Source organism: Triticum dicoccoides, chromosome 7A (assembly GCF_002162155.2).
Source record: "Triticum dicoccoides isolate Atlit2015 ecotype Zavitan chromosome 7A, WEW_v2.0, whole genome shotgun sequence".
NCBI lineage: Eukaryota > Viridiplantae > Streptophyta > Magnoliopsida > Poales > Poaceae > Triticum > Triticum dicoccoides.
Genome location: NC_041392.1, coordinates 202131790 through 202151044, shown reverse-complemented (window position 1 = coordinate 202151044; position 19255 = coordinate 202131790). Strand labels below are relative to the sequence as shown.

General features: G+C 46.1%; 1 protein-coding gene across 1 annotated transcript; it reads left to right on the top strand.

Annotated features, from left to right (window-relative positions):
* Nucleotides 1-6474: 6474 nt before the first annotated feature.
* On the top strand, nucleotides 6475-10810 carry LOC119332394 (65-kDa microtubule-associated protein 1-like). The gene is made up of 10 exons (XM_037605576.1): nucleotides 6475-6668; nucleotides 7476-7531; nucleotides 7646-7849; nucleotides 8131-8388; nucleotides 8533-8748; nucleotides 8841-8996; nucleotides 9085-9396; nucleotides 9481-9568; nucleotides 9696-9844; nucleotides 10186-10810. Exons 2-10 carry the CDS (start codon nucleotides 7487-7489, stop codon nucleotides 10504-10506), a joined length of 1749 nt encoding a protein of 582 aa, XP_037461473.1. The 5' UTR covers nucleotides 6475-6668; nucleotides 7476-7486; the 3' UTR covers nucleotides 10507-10810.
* The last annotated feature ends 8445 nt before the right edge of the window (nucleotides 10811-19255 follow it).

Here is a 19255-nt window from a genome sequence, read left to right as displayed (position 1 = left end):
TATCCATGTGTCGATCCTTTGAGATTGCAACCTTACCTAGACCCAATACCTTGCTTTTGCCTTTGTCAGCGTAAGTGATATGCTTCAGATGCGATGGAGATAAGGGAGCGTCCATCAATAGATTCTTGTCACCAGTCATGTGATTTATACATCCACTATCGAGGACCCACTCAGTGGCTTTGGGTTGATCATCCTGCAGATGAATCAGTGCAGCTTACGAACTCATATACTTCATCAGTGAATAATATGATATCAATTTCATCAGATCAAATTCATCAAACAATAGAACGGATAAAGCAGTAGAGGACGTGAGAAATGAGAATTCATTTCTTCATGATTAGCTTGCGTCCTTTCAAGCATATTCAGGTCTCCAGCAAATTCTTCAGACGTTTAAGTTCGACTGGAGACCTGACCCTGCATAAGAGATCAATTCTTTTTTTCACCACCCACATCTGAAGGGGTGGCAAAGAGTTCATCATTCTGCGAGCTCCATAAGATAAAGGTGGCATAGATGCCAATCCACTTTGTTTCACATGAAGGGTTATGGTAAGCATAAGAGTAAGCGGAGAAATTCTTTGAGGATTTATGAACATAATGATTTGACGAATAATGCACATATCCATAATCCTTAGATCTTCCCTGCGAAATAGAAGGGTTAGCACGATGATGTTCATATGAGGACTTTGATCCTTTTGAGGAATTTGATCCATGGGAGGAATTTGGTCCGTATGAGGACTTGGATCCATATGAAGAATTTGGTCCATATGAAGAATTTGATCTGGGGTTCCTATTCTTCACAGGTGGTGTCATGATGACATTCATCTGAAGATTTTCAAGGCACCTTTTGGGAACCCAGATTTTCTTCATGGGAGGACCGTTCCTGCAGTTAGTGCCAACATATCTAGCAAATACTTCACCATTCAGATTTTTGAACAATTTATAGTTGGAGTCAAATGACTCATCAGAAGAATATGAAGATTCACATGTAAAGTCAGATAAAGTAGATGGATCCACTGAAGGTATCTTTGCAGCAACCCATGAGGTTTTGGGATACTGCTCAGGTTTCCAGTAGGTCCCATCAGCACTGAGTTTCCTCTCAAAGGCAATACCCTCTTTCCTGGGGTTCCTGTTGAGGATCTGCTTTTAAGCACATCACAAAGAGCCTGATGCCCTTTGAGGCTTTTGTGCATGCCTGTCATATAAAATTCCTTCAGCCCTGCATCATCAGTGATACTAGCAATGTCCTTAGATAAGGAATTAGTGATAGCAGAGACAGTTGAAGAATTTGCAGCAATGGAAGCATTTGAGCATTCAGGTGAAGAATTAGCAGATTCACGTTCAATGCACTTCAAACATGGAGGAATAAATTCTTCCTGAGTAGCGCTGATTTGTTGAGAAAGTAATGAATGACGCTCCTTCTGAAGATCTTCATAACTCACTCTTAACTGCTCCAGATCTTGCTTTCTTTGAAGAAATTCATAAGAAAGCTTCTCATGATCAGACAAAAGAGTGTTATGATGACCTTGAAGATTGTCGAACTTGGACTGAAGTCTCTGAAGATTTTCAGTCAAATTTTTAGTGCGATCCATTTCCTCGCCCAACATATCATCGCTTTTATCTAGCATGTTTTGAACTTTTTCTAGAGCCTTTTGCAGTTTCACAACAATCTTAGCAAGTTTAAAATAGTTGGATTTGAGGTTTTCATCAGATTCATCCTCACTTGATTCAGAGGAGGGATATTTGAGTACCTTTGAGCCTTTTGCCATGAAGCAATAGGTGGGAGCGTAGTCATCATCGCCGTCATCAGTAGTGTTGGGGAGGTCCTTTTCCTTAGAGTTGAAGATGGAGTTGCTGATGAACACGGTAGCGAGGGCTAGGCTCGCCACACCAGAGTCTGACTCCTTAGATTCCTCATCTTCCTCATTTTCCTCAGATTCAGCCACAGAGTTCATTTCCTTGCCAATGAATGTCCGAGCCTTCTTGGAGCTGCTCTTCTTGTGAGATGAAGACCTTGAAGGTTTTGATGAAGAGGACTTTGAAGATTTATTCTTCTTTGAATCATCAAAACTGTAGTCCTTGTACTTCTTCTTCTTTGATTCCTTTTCCCACTAAGGACAATCTTGAATATAGTGACTGGGTTTCTTGCATTTGTGACAGAGTCCCTTCTTGTAATCATGGGATGAGGAATCTAATCTCAAGTCACCACTTCTTGAGGATTTTCCAAAACGACCACATCTTGAGAACTTCCGGAATTTCCTCACGAGCATTGCTAGCTCTTGGCTCAGTTCTTTAGGGTCACCAAGGCTGCTACCAGAATCTTCACCTTCAGATTCAGACACTGCCTTGGCCTTCAGAGCTCGTGATCTGCCATAACTTGATCCATAGATCTCTCTCTTCTCAGCAAGCTGGAACTCATGAGTGTTTAGTCTCTCGAGGATATCACCGGGATCAAGTGACTTATAGTCTCCACGTTCTTGTATCATCAATGCCAAAGTATCAAATGGGGAATCAAGCGATCTCAGCAATTTGTTCACCACCTCATGGTTGGTGATGTCAGTGGCACCAAGTGCTTGAAACTCATTTGAGATGTCAGTGAGGCGACCGAAGGTTTGCTGAACATTTTCATTGTCGAGTCTTTTGAAGCGGTTGAAGAGATTGCGAAGAACGTCAACTCGAGAGTCACGCTGTGTTGAGACTCCTTCATTGACCTTGGACAACCTGTCCCAGATAAGCTTTGCTGTCTCCAAAGCACTCACTCTGCCATACTGCCCTTTGCTCAGATGGCCACATATGATGTTCTTTGCTTGAGAGTCGAGTTGCTTGAATTTCTTCACATCAGCAGCGTTGATGGTAGGAGTGACAAAGGGAACGCCATTTTCCACAACATACTAGAGATCGTTGTCAATTGCCTCAAGATGCATGCACATCTTATTCTTCTAGTAGGGGTAGTCCGTCCCATCGAAGGTAGGACACCCAGCAGAAACCTTGATCATACCCGCGATCAACATAACTAAAACTCCAGACGGTTAAACCAAAATCACACAGAACAAGGGAGTACCTTGCTCTGCTACCAATTGAAAGTGCGTTAAGTCGACTAGAGGGGGGTGAATAGGCGATTTTTATGAATTCTTCACTGAGGAATTTCAGGGTGAGGAAATTCCTAAGAGAAGAACTACTTGCAGCGGAAATTACTCAGAAGTAAACATAACAGAACATAAGCATGGTCTTCATGATGAAATGAAAACAAATACAGAGTACAGAAAGCGTAAACACAAGATAAAACATGATGAAGACAAACAGACTGAAGAAATTGAACTGAGGAAATTGAGAAAGCCTTCAGTCAAAGTCTTCAAACATATATGAACAAGCACACAACACGGTAATGAGGAAATGGAAGGGTTAAGGAAATAGAACCAGTAGACTTGGTGAAGATAATGATTTGATAGACCAGTTCCAATTGCTGCGACAGTTGTACGTCTGGTTAGGGCGGCTAGGTATTCAAACCTAAGGACACACAATCCCGGACACCCAGTCCTGAACACGCAGCTCAGGGCACTTAGTCCTCACAGTATTGCCCTTGAGCAAAGGTCACACTCACCTCGCCCAATCACTCGTGGTAAGTCTTCAGGTGACTTCCAAACCTTCACAGACTCGGTCACTCGGTGATCCACAATTTCCTCTTGGATGCTCTAGACCATGACGCCTAACCGTCTGGAAGATGCATAGTCTTCAAAGGTAACAAGCGTCGGATCCACGCAGGATCAACCTTTTCAGTGATGCTCAATCACTTTGGGTTTGTAGGTGTTTGGGTTTGGGTTCTCCTCACTTGATGATTTCCGCTCAAAGTCCTCGGAGGATGGGATGCTCTCAAATGATAAGTGTCAGTTTCTCTCGGAGCAGCCAACCAGCTAATGGTTGTAGGGGGCGGCTATTTATAACCTAGGGAGCAGCCCAACATGATAAGATATAAATGCCCTTCAATGATATGAAGATATTTTGGGACAGCTGGCGCGTAGCACAGGAACGGGCGGAAATTTGACTATCAAATTCCTCAGGGCTATCATGTTTCTCACTTGTAGGCAATCCGCACTGGCGAATTCGTAACTCCTCAGTTAGAACAAATTCCTCAGAGATCAGAACAGCTTCGTCTCTGTCACTCAAGAAATTGACTAAACTGCATGAGATTTCCAATGGCTTCACTCGAAGGGATTGGTAGGTGTAGGATTTTGAGTTGAGCATCACTTGGAAACTTTCCCTTAGTATTTCCTCGACCCCTTTAACAGTATGGTGTTTCCTATGACTCAAGAAAGAGAAAATGAAACTACGAAAACAAAAGTCTTCACGCTTCATGTTCCTCGAATGAATACCAAGTCTTCATGGTCACACCAATTTCTTCACTTTCAAAGTCTTCAGAAAGTCTTCAGAAATCCAAAGTCTTCAGTCGAAGAACTTCATTTTTAGGGGTCGACTTTCTTTGTAAATATGAAACTCCTCATAGACTTATAGACCTGTGTATACCCACAAACGCATCAGTCCCTTAACCTATAAGTCTTCAATACACCAAAATCACTAAGGTACCACACCGCACCACTACCCTTCTACCTCGTCCACACTACACCGCACCATGTCGAAGTCATGGTTCTCTATGCCGGCTGGCCGCGCTCTAGATCTCCTTCCAGATATGGATCTTGGTGCATCCGCCGCCGTTCTCCGGTGCCCTTAACCTTCATGGAGGCCGGCTCCTTCGACAAGGAGGAGATCATCATATCCTTCAACGATAAGGAGGAGCTGCTGCCACATCAGCTGCACCTCCTCACGGAGGCGGCGTTCACGGACGATGAGTGCCAATGACAAATGAAGCTCATGATCGAGCGGTCACTTTGGGGCCCTCGACCTCCAGGGAGGACGGCCCCTCCAACAAGGAGGAGATCATTATCTCCTCTAGCAATGAGAAGAAGCCTCCGCGGCAATAGCTCCACCTCCTCAGCAGGCGGCGGTCACTCACGATGAGTGTCGATGGCAAATGGGGCTCATGTTTGAGCGCCGCCCTCGTTGCCGCAAGCCCGCGTCAAGGAGGAGTCGGCGCCACGGCCTCTCTAGTGCGTGAAGGCGGAGCCGGCGTCACCACCGCACAATCGGTACGGCCGCATCGACCAGCCAACATCGTCGCCGTGAAGGTGGTGCTGCTGGCAATCGCGAAGGCACATGGGCGCCTCCTCAACCACTCCTCCCGTGGCGGCCGCGGCTCCACGTAGCCGCGAAGCATTGTGCCAGTCCAGAAAAGGGCGGTCATGGCGGCTGCGCCGCGTTTGTAAAGTTCTATGAGGCGCTGGTCTCGATCTGCGCGGACACAGACCTTACGGAGGCTCGGGCTCATGACCGATCGATGACACCGCGGAGACGGTCGTGCGGAGACGATCGCGCGGCGACCATGCCGCCTCGACTGGGACCTGGCTAAGGTTGGCGAGGAGTAGTCTCTCAATGAGACCGCCACCACCGCCGGCAAGGGCAAGGCTCCTTGGACACTGTCGGTGTTGGCCGTGGCGGCCTTCCGCACGACGCAGGAAGAAGCAAAGCGGCTCCTCCGCGAGCGCCAGACGGCTGCTGGGCAGAGCTGTGATGCCTCCCGTGCTCTTCCGCCAGCCAGCTCGGGCACGCGTACAAGATCACTGTTCGGCGTCCGCTACATGCTTGTTCAGTTTTCCTACATTTTATTAATTGAACAGACAAAATACTATTCATGTAAAAAACATCGAACTTATGTCCGTGAAAGATTTCCGTCATGTTTGTATGAACTACATCCAAACTTGCTCGCATCGCGGGCGGGCGTTTACGACGAGCTTTGGAAGGCCGGTTCGGGTATCATTGTCCATGGATTAAAGACAGGCACTGGAGATGACACAAACCAGGTCGGACGCGAACGCGATAGACGAGTTCGTATGATGCGTGGAAGTTTCGTCTCCAATCGACTGAGACTGAACCTTTTTTAGCGAGACCTGACGCACTCCTATCCCCTTCCCCGAGCACGAAGGAGCATCGCGGCTAATCACGTGGGCACAAGCAGGCGAGACCAGAGGGACTACGATACCTAAACCCCAAACCGCGCTGAAACACCGCTGGATATGTGGGAAGCCCAGATCGCAACGGGACAACTCTGACCGGTCAACACTCCCTAGATTAACTAAACAAACAATCCACCATTTCGTTAATAACGCCGCCCGAGGGCACCAGACACCAAAATTTCACGCACGGAATTTACAGCTCCCGAGCCGCCCGCCCGTCCTTCCTTCCTCCCCGCGCCGCGCGGGCCCGCCGGCCGCATTATTCTCGCCGTACCGTTTTTTCACCGACACCCGCGGTGAAAAACACCGCCCCGGCCCATCCGGGCCGTCCGATGCCCCGACCGCTCGCATCCGGCGGCGGGACCGCCACCCACCCACCCCCATTAATTGGGCTGGCTGCCCCGTCCCGCGGCAGCATCAGCATCTCAGCAGCAGGGAGGTCCAGTCTCAGCTCACTCTCGCCACTGCTCTCCTCCTGCTACTTTCCTCGCCAGCGGCGGCGGGCTCCTCCGGCGACGAGGCTCGAGGAGTCTACGGTCAAGCCCCGTCCGTCTGAATCCTGCGCGCTTCGGTGCGGCCGCCCGCTCGCGCCGGCCGCGTGATCTGGTGAGTGCCTTTTGTTTTGCTCTGCTATCGTTTCTCCTCCTTCCCGTTCATGGTGGGGTTGTAGGGGAGCTGCCGGGGGGCGGAGATCTGGCGATGCGGGGCGTAATGGCGGCGCTGCGGGCCGGGGGTTTAGCTGGGAGGTGTGGGTTTTGGGCGGTGGATTCAGCGGGGATCTTCTCTCCATGCCTCATCTGTGTGATGGCGTAGCATTCTGGTTTGGGTGTTGAGACTGAAGTCATGATAAAACCAAATTGTTCTCTTGGGTGCTCGATTTGTGAGGGCTGGCTGCTCAGATCGCGATCTTCTGGAGCTCCTTTGCTGCTTGGCCGGACGGGGCCGGTCAACTGCCCGCGGGTTTCCATGTTTTGGAGTCGGATTCTAGGGTTCCTGGATGCTATTGCCTTATTGCTGGGTTTAAGGCCAGATATGTTAGATTTGGTAAAGTGGGATCCCCTGGCGTTTAGGCGTTCAGATGTCATTATTGGTGGCCATCATGGGGTGCTCTACTTCAGTAGGGCCATCTAGGCTTTATTTTTAATTAATTATTAGAGTGCTGCTAATTGGGGATAAGTTTATCATTAGTTAGTGATAGGGCTAGTTACTCAAAAAAAGAGTTAGTGATAGGGCTCACGAATGCGACACTTGCAGTGCATGTGAGATTTAGTGCCTACCATGGGCCGACGTGATTGTTCGGGTTGGTTTGATTCGACTAAGTGTTGATGCAGTCAGGCTTAGAACTGCATTTCGTGTTGAGGGTTCTAGTTTGGTAAGCAAGATTTATTCTCAAGCGATGCTCCTTCCTTGCAGGTTGTGCTGAAATGGCCGGCGGCATCACTTGTGGATCCTTGCTGCAGAAATTACAGGTATGCGGCACTCTGCGAACTGCAACAAGTTATATATTTTTTTGCTTTGTTTGTCAACTTGGCTTTGTGCAACTGATGGTGACATGCTTCTTCTCTGAAATCTTCCTGCTGTAGCTTGTGTGGGATGAAGTTGGTGAGAGTGACGAGGACCGTGACAAGGTCCTGTACCAGCTGGACCAGGAGTGCCTGGATGTTTACAAGAGGAAAGTTGATCAGGCCACCAACTCTAGGGATCTCCTTATCCAGGCGCTGGATGACTCAAAGATTGAGCTTGCCAGGCTTCTTTCTGCTCTCGGGGAAAAAGCGGTAGCAAGAACTGTAAGTTAATATTGTCACAATGCTTAGAATTGCTGGTTGATTTTCATCCTAGATAATTCTGTGGAGTACATGCATGATACATTCTAGTGCATATTCAGTGGAACTAGGTACCGACCTATGGAGCTTTTCTGAATTTGCAATTCTCACCTCGTTCTTTTCCTCTTGATGTTCGTGAGATTGATTGTCATAGCCGAGAATTGAAATGATACCTCACTTTGAATGCTTAGAGCCATTTTTTTATTATTATTGAAGTTAATTGAGAATTATGAATGTGCATGCAGCCTGAGAAGACATCAGGGACAATCAAGCAACAGCTAGCTGCTATCGCTCCAACACTTGAGCAGTTGAATAAGAAGAAGAATGAGAGGAAGAGGGAATTTGTTAGTGTACAGTCACAAATTGATCAAATATGTGGTGAGATTGCTGGTACCACAGAGGTTGGTGAGCAGGTAGCTACACCACAGGTCAACGAGGATGATTTGACACTTGAGAGGCTTGAAGATTTTCGGTCCCAACTCCAGGAGCTTGAGAAAGAGAAGGTAATACCCACTCCTTCCCTAATTTTTTTTTGTTTTTTACATGATCGAGGAGAAAATGTTTTGTTATGATGTTTTGACTATTTCTTCGCCGTTGATTCCCAATGGCTAACAAGAGTTTCTTCCTGCTTGAAAATTGGTTTGCAGAGCAATAGGTTGGAGAAAGTTCTTGAGTATGTAAGTATGGTGCATGATCTATGTACTGTCTTGGGGATGGATTTTCTCAGCACCGTGACTGAAGTTCATCCCAGTCTAGATGACTCTATTGCTGATAACTGCAAGAGCATCAGCGACGATACATTATCAAAACTTGACAAGACAGTAGCCACACTTCATGAAGATAAAAAGTTGAGGCTAAGCAAGGTAAAAATAAAATCACATTTCTTAAAATCTGAAACACATACCTTATTTTACTACATGCACAATCTCATTAATGGCTTATTTTGTATTCTCAGCTTCAAGAGCTTGCTGGTCAACTGTATGATCTTTGGGATCTCATGGATGCTCCGACACAAGAAAGGAGCATGTTTGATCATGTTACCTGCAACAGATCAGCATCTGTAGATGAAGTCACTGCTCCTGGAGCTCTTGCCCTTGATTTAATTGAACAGGTCAGATCATGTTTGAAATTATCTGGTAGGATTATTTCCTGGTATGAATTGTTTGTTCAGCTCTATTTGGCCTTTTCTTCCTGTCCAGGCTGAGACAGAGGTTCAAAGGCTAGACCAGCTAAAATACAGCAAGATGAAAGAAATCGCTTTCAAGAAGCAAACTGAGTTGGAAGACATCTATGCCGGTGCTCACACAGTAATAGACACCGCAGCTGCCCATATGAAATTGTTGGCACTGATTGAGGCAGGGAACATAGAACCAACAGAACTAATTGCAGATATGGAAGGTCAGATAGCAAAAGCAAAGGAAGAAGCATTGAGCAGGAAAGATATATTGGATAAAGTTGAAAAATGGATGTCTGCGTGTGAAGAAGAAAGCTGGCTTGAAGATTATAACAGAGTATGCTAATAATTTACTTTCACAAATCAGTGCTGCTGGTTTTGGAACTTGCTTCTGATGCACAAATTCAAAATTCTTCTGCAGGATGACAACAGATATAACTCCAGCCGAGGTGCCCATCTGAATCTCAAACGCGCGGAAAAAGCTCGTATTCTTGTCAGCAAGATTCCAGGTACTTTCTAAAATACAAACATGATGGAGACCAATTTATGTTTATTGGATTTTCTTCTGGTCATGCATTTTATTCTGCACTTATGTAATTCTGTTTGTTGCTAATGCAATCAATGCTTTCATTCTAGCGCTTGTCGAAACTCTGGTGGCCAAGACTAGAGCATGGGAAGAGAGCCGTGGTCTGTCCTTTATGTATGACGGTGTACCGCTTCTAGCTATGTTGGATGAGTATGTTATGCTGAGGGAGGAAAGAGAAGAAGACAAGAAAAGAATGAAGGTATGTTCTCTTAAAATTGGAAGCCAATCATTCCCCAGTTTAGAATGCCCTTGAATTGTCAGTCCAATTATTTTGAGCGTCTCTTGTACGCGGTCCGTGTTTTAGATATGCTCACTGTGTTTAGAAATAGGCATTGATTGTCTGGTTTGTACACTTCTGAGTTCAGTTTGTTAGGATGCTGTTGCATGTCATCATAGGTAGGAAAAATGGAACTGGGAATGCAAACATTACTTGATTCATCACTAGTGCCTATTGCTGATGTTTCTATATGCAGCATATGCTCTTGACCCCTATTTCCATAACATTAACTCTCCATTTTGTGTGTTGCATTAACATCCCAGGAACAAAAGCGCTACGTCGAGCAGAAACTGAACACTGACCATGAAGGGCCGTTTGGATCGCGAGTCAGCCCCAACAGGCCTGCTACGGCGAAGAAGATACCTGGCCCAAAGTCCAACGGCACCTCCATGAACGGCACTCCTCCGAGCAGAAGACTATCAATCAGTGGCCAGCAGAATGGAAGGTCTGGGGGGAAGGACAGCAAGAGAGACAGCATGACGAAGGCCGTGTCGTCTCCGGGGAACGGAGCCGCCGCCGCAGCTGCCAAGGAAGACGCATCCTCCCACATCTCCGGCACCGACCTGGCTCCGACCACGCCGTGATCTTTGACCTAATATGGTGTATTAGAAGATAAGAAAAGGACATTTGCTGATGTTTTTTCCCATTGTTTTGTGCTAATATAATGTGCTGTGTTTGTAGCGAGGAGAGGGAGTATATGTGACGTCCATCGACCCCTCTGTAGTTCGGCTACCTGGCCAGGGTTTGTTTGCTCCTGGTGTAAAGTGGTGTTCCACTCTTGATTAGTTTCACCGAGGCGTACTATTTTCTACCACCTGTGATCAGACGCTGTAGTATAGACTTTGCTGGTCTGTGTTATTAGTCGTTGAAATAACCTTTTTGTGTGCCCTCCCTGGTCATTGCCTCCTAATCCTATTAGCATGGTTTTTGTTTCCTTCTGTTTTCCACGTTTGCTTGTGATACTCTGATTTGCAGCTGATGCCTGACGTAGTAGAGTCTCTACGTGTGGCCGACCACATCAATAAAACAACACTGCAATCACAACGAACTATGCGATGATGGTGAAGATGAAGTTCATCCTAGATGGAACCCTCCCTCTCTCTTTATACTACATACCACTTCTAGCATGATAGAAGAGCAACAATTCAAGCAGCAAGCAAAGGAGCACACGACGAACTATGCGATGATGGTGAACATGAAGTTCTTCATCCTAGATGGAACCCTCCCCCTCTCTGTATACTACATACCACTTCTCCTAGCATGATAGAAGAGCAACAATTCAAGCAGCAAGCAAAGGAGGACACGACGAACTATGCGATGATGGTGAAGATGAAGTTCTTCATCCTAGATGGAACCCTCCCTCTCTCTATATACTACATGGAGGCGGGGACGTCCTTGGGCAGCACCGCCGCTGGCCATGGCGGCTTCCCTCGCCACCTGCTCCTCAGACTTCGTATGTGAAGGAAAGAGATGGAGCAGGGTTCGGCTGCTCCTTCCCCTTGTCCCGCCCTATCCATCTTCCCCGTAGACCCCACTGCTTCTTGTCCCCGTCGGTGGTCTCTCTTTGGCTGCATAGGCACGTGGCAAGAGGAGGAGGAGCAAAGGGCGCAGCGAGGAAGGCAGACCTCCTTCATCTTCCCCGTAGCTGCACCCCATCGTGACTGGAGCTGCTCTTCTCCAGCACGGATCCGTCGCCCATGCACGCCTACGGTGGTGGAGGGGAGTAGCAGGCACCGGCGAGGCTCCTATGCCGGAGGCCATGGCGACGAGTGAGGAGGGAGGGGCTGCGGGGGTCAAGGGGAAAGGGGCTAGGGTTGTGTGGCAGCCGGTGTGGAGTGGATTGGGTCGGAGCGCGTGCGGATTGGGCAAAAGCCCTTTGCACATGAGAATGACCAACCCAACCAATGAACACGTAGCCTGAGCCCACCCGTCATTGAACGAACAAAATGACTGCCGAGTGAAAATAGTTTGACTGCGAGGTGGAGATCCAACGGCCCAGACAAGCCAGAAAGACAGATCCGACGGCCAACGAAGGGCCAATTGGGGGAGCTCCGTGGAGGCGAGTTGGCTAGCCTCCTTATTGGTTTAAATACCACTTCTAGCATGATAGAAGAGCAATAATTCAAGCAGTAAGCAAAGGAGGACACGACAAACTATGCGATGATGGTGAAGATGAAGTTCTTCATCCCATATGGAACCCTCCCTCTCTCTGTATACTACATACCACTTCTCCTAGCATGATAGAAGAGCAACAATTCAATCAGTAAGCAAAGGAGCACACTACACAGTTAAAAAAAGGAGCTCACTACACATGAAACATAAGAAACTTATATCATAAGGTAGAGCAAGTTCATCCTAACTAATATTGTGCCATCCTACCACCACATCAAAAAGAGAGTGTAATCTTACCACCGCAACTTCGCCATCAACGTGAGGGGTTAGTATATACCACCCCCTGTTCAAGAATTCATCCGATTAACCAGTTAACTTGCCGATTAATCCCTACTCATAGGGTCACCGAGTAGCCGATAAACCGAAAAATCATCCTATTAATTGATTAAATGGCCGATTAACTTGCCGATTAGCCGATTAATCCCCTACTCGCTAGCCAACCGAGCAGCCACCAGTTAACGATTTCCTCAACAATGATACCACCTCATCAAAATATACATGCCAACAACAGTTTTCAAGCCCTAAGTACCACAAAATGTACACCGTCATCGTCGAGGATCATGCACGCCTTGTTGTCGAGCAGGTGGCTTAGACCAGCCATCAGAGCCTCTGGACTGAAGCCACCTTGGTCCATGACGAAGTTGTACTGTAAGTGCATCTAGTGCCACCCCTAGTTGGTTTTGGAGTATTGACGACAAACCTGGTTGAGGGACTAATGTGTTTGTGAGAACTGCATGATAACACAGGTAGAAGTCCCTCATTGATTCGGTTTTCCTACCAGAGATGACCCCTAAAAATGTATGAAGACATTGAAGTCAAAGGCGGTATGTGAATACATTCACATTGAGGACTATGACAAAAGAAGACATCGCGTGAAGACTATGGAGCGTGAAGACTTAGTTGTTTCATCGTTCTTTTTCTTTTTTGTTGGGTCATAGGAACCACCGTACTATTAAGTGGAGTCCAAGTGAACCATTCAGAATGACTGAAGTGATGCTTAACCAAAATCCTATGTCTTCGAGCGAAGACAATGAGAGCAAATCTTATCTAGAGCTGGATAAGTCAGCTTTGCTTGTAGCCCAAGTAAAGTTGCCGTGTGTGTTTGAAATCTGACCCGTTGGAGCACGTGTCAGTTCCTTAGTGACCCAGGGTCATTTCGGACAAATCAGGTCGGGTTGCCTAGTGGCTATAAATAGCCCACCCCCTACAACCATAAACGGTTGGCTGCTCAGAGTTAGTGTACGGCTTTTGTCGTTTGAGAGCAACCCACCTCGAAGACTTTGAGAGAGAATTCCTTGCGAGGACAAAGCCCTAAACACCCAGAGCCAAAGAGTGTTAGGCATCACTGAAGTCTTCCTGTCTGTGTGATCTGAAGACTTATTACACTTGAGGACTGTGAATCCTCCAACCGGTTAGGCGTCGCGTTCTGAGCATCCAAGAGTCATTGTGGATCGCCGGTGAACGAAGTCTGTGAAGGTTTGGAAGTCTACCTTGAAGACTTACCAGAGTGATTGGGCGAGGACTGGGTGTCCTTAGCTCAAGGGGAATAAGGTGAAGACGCGGTCTTCTGAGTTGAATCTCAGGTACCCTAACCAGACGTACAGTTGTCACAGCAACTGGAACTGGTCTAACAAACCATTGTCTTCAACGAGTCACTGGTTCCATTCTTCTCATCTCTTTATTTGCAGATTGGTCCTTGTGAAGTCATTGCCTGTTTGCATTATCTATTTGTCTTCACTGTGTGACTGCTTGTTCTGTTTGGCTTCGTACTATCTTCCATCCTGATCTATACTGCCTAGTTGCTATTAGTCTTTGTGCTTTCATCTCATTGAATACTTGACTATGACTTGCTTAGTGTAGTCTACCTTCTGCTGCATGGTAATAGGTTTGTTTCTATCGTTTGTCTTTGAAACTTCCATGTTTTGAAGACTTTCATAAAAATCGCATATTCACCCCCCTCTAGTCGATCACTAGCACTTTCAATTGGTATCAGAGAAAGGTACTCCCTTGTTCTGTGTGATTCGGTTTAACCACCTGGAGTTTTAGCTATGTCGACTGCAGGGATAATCAAAGTCTCCGCTGCGTGCCCAGTCTTCGATGGAACTGAATATCCCTACTGGAAGAATAAGATGCGCATGCATCTTGAAGCCATTGATGTCGACCTCTGGTATGTCGTCAAGAATGGCGTCCCCAAGGCTGGTGAAGGTGTCACCATTGCTGATGTCAAGAAGTTCGTTCAACTGGATTCCACTGCCAAGAACATCATCTGTGGTCATCTGACCAAAGGACAGTATGGCCGTGTGAGTGCTCTGGAAACATCCAAGCTAGTCTGGGACTGGCTCTCCAAGGTCAACGAAGGCGTCTCAACCCAGAGAGATCAAAGAATCAGTGTCCTTCGCAACCTCTTCAACCGCTTCAAGAGAAACGACAATGAGAATGTTCAGCTCACGTTTGATCGACTCACTGACATCACAAATGAGCTTCAAGCCCTCGGCGCTACTGAGATCACCAAGCATGAAGTCGTCAAGACACTCCTGAGATCACTTGACAGCTCGTTTGACACCCTAGCCCTGATGATTCAAGAACGCCCTGACTTCAAGACACTCGATCCGTCTGACATACTTGAAAGGCTCAACACACATGAGTTTCAGCTTTCTGAGAAAAGAGATATCTACGGTCCCAACTATGGGCGAACTCGTGCTTTGAAGGCAAAAGTTGTTTCCTCATCCGAAGAAGACTCTGATTGCAGTTTTGATGATCCTGAAGACATTGGAAAGGAGCTTGCTATGCTTGTGAAGAAGTTCCAGAAATTCACCAAGAAGAAAGGCTTCAAAAAGTCCTCACGATCTAGCTCAAGGAATGATGAAGCTTCTGCTCATGACTACAAGAAGAGAACATGCCACAAGTGCAAGAAACCTGGCCACTACATCTCTGAGTGTCCCCAGTGGGACAATAAGAACAACAACAAGAAGAAGAGCAAGGAATATGATTCTGACGACAAGAAGAAGAAGAAATACTCAAAGTCTTCTTCCAAGTCTTCATCAAAGTCTTCATCACACAAGAAGAGCTCAGCTGGCAAGGCTCGTGCGTGTTGGCAAGAAAATGGATTCAGAGGAGGAGTCCGCTTTTGAGGAGGCGGAGGTGGAGTCTGAGGAGGAGTTCGATTCTGGCATTGCAAGTCTGGCTACAACCTACGTTTCCAAGTCCATCTTCAACATTGAAGATAATGACTCCATCACCGACGCCGATGCTAATGACCAGGATGACTCCGCTCCCACCTACTGCTTCATGGCACGCGGTGCCAAGGTAAACTCACACACTACTCACTATCAAACATCCAGTGAAGATGACTCTGATTGTGGTTCCAAACCCAGCTACAAAACACTTGCTAAAATTGCAACTGAACAACAGAAAGCTATGGAACATATTCAAAAACTGTTAGACAAAAGCAATGACCTGTTAGACGCTGAAGTGACTCGATCTCAGTCCTTAATTAAAGACATAAAAAATCTTCACGTTAAGTATGAGGAACTTGAAAGTCGTCATGAAACGCTCTCAACAACTCATGAAAAGCTTTCCTATGATTATCTTCAAAGGAAGCAAGATCTTGAGAAATTGAGAGCGGGTCATGAAGATCTTCAAAAGGAAAACGAGTCACTTCGCGCCAAACAGATCAGTTCCGCTTGGGAAGGATTTGAACCACCATGTCTTAAATGCATTGAGCGTGACAACGCTACTTCTATTGCTGGATGTTCTACTGCTGCTACTGTTACAATATCTTCAACTGTTGATGTGGTAACTAACCCCTCTGCTGAGGATGCCACTGCTATTGCTGATGAACATGCTAGGTTGAAGACATTGCTTGAAACAGGGATGTACAAAAGTCTCAAAGGGCATCAGACACTATGTGATGTCCTCAAAAGGCAGATCCTGAACTGAAACCCTAGGAAAGAGGGTGTAGGGTTCGAAAGGAAAATGAATGTTGATGGCTCTTACTGGAAACCTGAGCAGTACCCCAAAACCACATGGGTTGCTGCAAAGGAACCTTCAGTGGATCCATCCACCCTATCTGGCTTCACTTGTGCTAATCCCATTGTTATTTATGAATCCTTTGATGCAAACTATAAACTGTTTAAGAATCAGAATGGTGGAGTGTTTGCCAGGTATATTGGTACTAACTGCAAGAATGGGCTACCTATGAAGAAAGTCTGGGTGCCGAAAAGGTGTTTGGAGAATCTTCCTGTGAATGTCATCATGACACCACAAGTGAAGAAGACAAACCCCAGACCACAAGCTTCATATGGTCCAAAGGCTTCATACAGACAGAGGACTCACCTGAGTCGCACTAACGCAAATATTTTGCAGGGAAACCACACTCATGCCTATGAATATGAGCGCATTTCATCAAACCGCCATGTTCATAAGACCAAGAACTACTCTGCTTATTCTTATGAGTACTATTGACCCACTGCAAGACTATTTGCTAGGGCTTCAAAGCCAAAGTTCTCAGATGCTGCACTTAGACTCATTGCTTCGAAGCCACCCTTGAAGATGTGGGTGGCTAAGAAAGCTTAACTCTCTTTTGTAGGGAAGGGTCTCCAGCCAAAAATCAAATTTGTCTGAAGCTATTGCTGGGGACCTTAAACATCTTGTAGGGCGCAAGATCAAATGCCCAAATGGTCTTATTATGTATTTTGTTCCTGAGTCGCTTGCTACTTGCCCTATTAGTCCTAACCTCGATCTAACCTTTCATAATCCACTTGCTCGTCAAATGTTTATGCTTCACAATTCTCTTCGTGAAGCCTATCCCCCTAACTACACTGTAGGGTATGACACCAGCTGCTTCAGAATGGATTATTGATAGTGGGTGTACTAATCACATGACTGGCAAGCGAAGTCTTCTCATGGACTCAACTTTATGTCCATCTGACAAGAGTCACATCACATTTGCTGATACTGGTAAAAGCAAGGTATTGGGTCTAGGTAGAGTTGCAATCTCAAGGGATCAACACATGGATAAAGTGATGCTTGTTGAATCCCTTGGTTTCAACTTAATGCCTGTCTCAATGCTTTGCGATTTAAACATGATTGTGATATTTGGAAAATATTGTTGCCTTGTTCTAATGGAATCTGACAAGTCTCTAGTCTTTGAAGGGTATCGGAAAGATGATTTGTACGTGGTAGATTTCTCAGCAGGACCACTGCTTGCCGTATGTCTTCTAGCAAAAACTTCAGAATGCTGGCTCTGGCATCGGAGGCTAGGGCATGCTGGCATGAGGAACTTGCACACTCTTGCAAAGAACAAGCATGTCATAGGCATCGAGGGTGTCAAGTTCAAGAAGGATCACCTATGCGGTGCTTGTGAAGCTGGAAAGATGACGAGGGCCAAGCATCCCTCGAAGACAATCATGACAACGACTCAACCCTTCGAACTGCTACACATGGACCTCTTCGGTCCCACTCACTACTCAACTCTTACTACTACTGCTTGTCTCTATGGCTTCGTCATTGTTGATGATTATTCAAGATATACATGGGTGCATATAACCCTCTACAAGACTGAAGTGCAGGATGTCTTCAGACGCTTCGCCAATCGATCCATGAACAACTATGGCGTCAAGATCAAGCACATCAGAAGTGACAAATGGCACTGAATTCAAGAACACTGGCCTCGACACTTATCTTGATACTTTGGGCATCACTCATGAGTTCTCAGCTCCGTACACGCCGCAGCAGAATGGCATCGTGGAACGCAAGAACAAAACACTTATTGAGATGGCCCGGACGATGCTCGATGAATACAAGACTCCAAGAAAGTTCTGGCCTGAAGCCATTGATACTGCATGCCATATTATTAACCGTGTTTATCTTCACAAGCTTCTGAACAAAACATCCTATGAGCTCCTCACTGGTAAGAAGCCAAATGTCAGTTACTTCAGAGTATTTGGTGCCAGGTGCTGGATCAAGGATCCACATCACACTTCAAAATTTGCACCGAAAGCACATGAAGATTTTATGCTTGGATACGGAAAGGATTCGCACTCCTACAGAGTCTTCAACCTCTTTCACTATAAAGTGGTTGAAACTATGGATGTGCGGTTCGATGAGACTAACGGCTCGCAAAGAGAGCACCTGCCAAATGTGCTAGATGAAGTTCCATCCAGTGAATCCATCAAGCTTATGGGAACTGGAGAAATCATACCGTCTGAAGCTCAGCCTAAAGAGGAACTCATCATCTCTGCACCTGATCAACCTGAAGACAATGCTCAGCCTGAAGACAATCCTTCTAATGATGACAATGATCAGCAAGAGCAAAATCTTCGCCCTGTTCATCCTCGTGTTGCAAATGAAGTACAGACTGAGAGAATAATTGACAGCATCAATGCACCTGGTCCACTCACTCGTTCAAGGGCAACACAACTAGCAAATTTCTGCGGACACTTCGCATTCGTCTCAATATCTGAACCCAAGAAAGTTGATGAAGCCTTCATGGAGCCTAAATGGATTCAAGCAATGCAAGAAGAGCTTCAATAATTTGAGCTGAATAATGTATGGGAATTGGTCAAGCGTCCTGATCCTCATAAGCACAATATCATAGGCACTAAATGGATATATCGCAACAAGCAAGATGAGCATGGTCAAGTTGTCCGAAACAAAGCTCGTCTCGTTGCTCAAGAATACACTCAAGTTTAAGGATTTGACTTCGGTGAAACATTTGCTCCTGTGGCTAGGCTTGAAGCTATACACATACCGCTGACCTATGCAAATCATCATAACATTCTTCTGTATCAAATGGATGTGAAGAGCGCTTTTCTCAATGGCAAGATTGAAGAAGAAGTGTATGTTGCACAACCGTCTGGCTTTGAAGATCCAAAACATCCTGACATGGTTTATAAGCTCAACAAGGCACTGTATGGCCTCAAACAAGCCCCTCGTGCTTGGTATGACACACTCAAGGACTTCTTGAAGAGCAAAGGCTTCAAACCTGGTTCTTTGGATCCCACACTCTTCACGAAGACATATGATGGTGAACTGTTTGTGTGCCAAATATATGTGGATGACATTATCTTCGACTGCACCAACCAGAAATAGGGTGATGAGTTTGGATATATGATGCAAGAGCAATATCAGATGTCCATGATGGGTGAACTAAAGTTCTTC

What these genes read in the sequence shown, in the direction of transcription:
- LOC119332394 (XM_037605576.1), top strand. Translation starts at nt 7,487, where the DNA reads ATGGCCGGCGGCATCACTTGTGGATCCTTGCTGCAGAAATTACAG. An exon ending in CCTTGCTGCAGAAATTACAG is followed by an intron (nt 7,532 to 7,645) that starts GTATGCGGCACT and finishes TTCCTGCTGTAG; the next exon opens with CTTGTGTGGGATGAAGTTGG. An exon ending in AAGACAAGAAAAGAATGAAG is followed by an intron (nt 9,845 to 10,185) that starts GTATGTTCTCTT and finishes TTAACATCCCAG; the next exon opens with GAACAAAAGCGCTACGTCGA.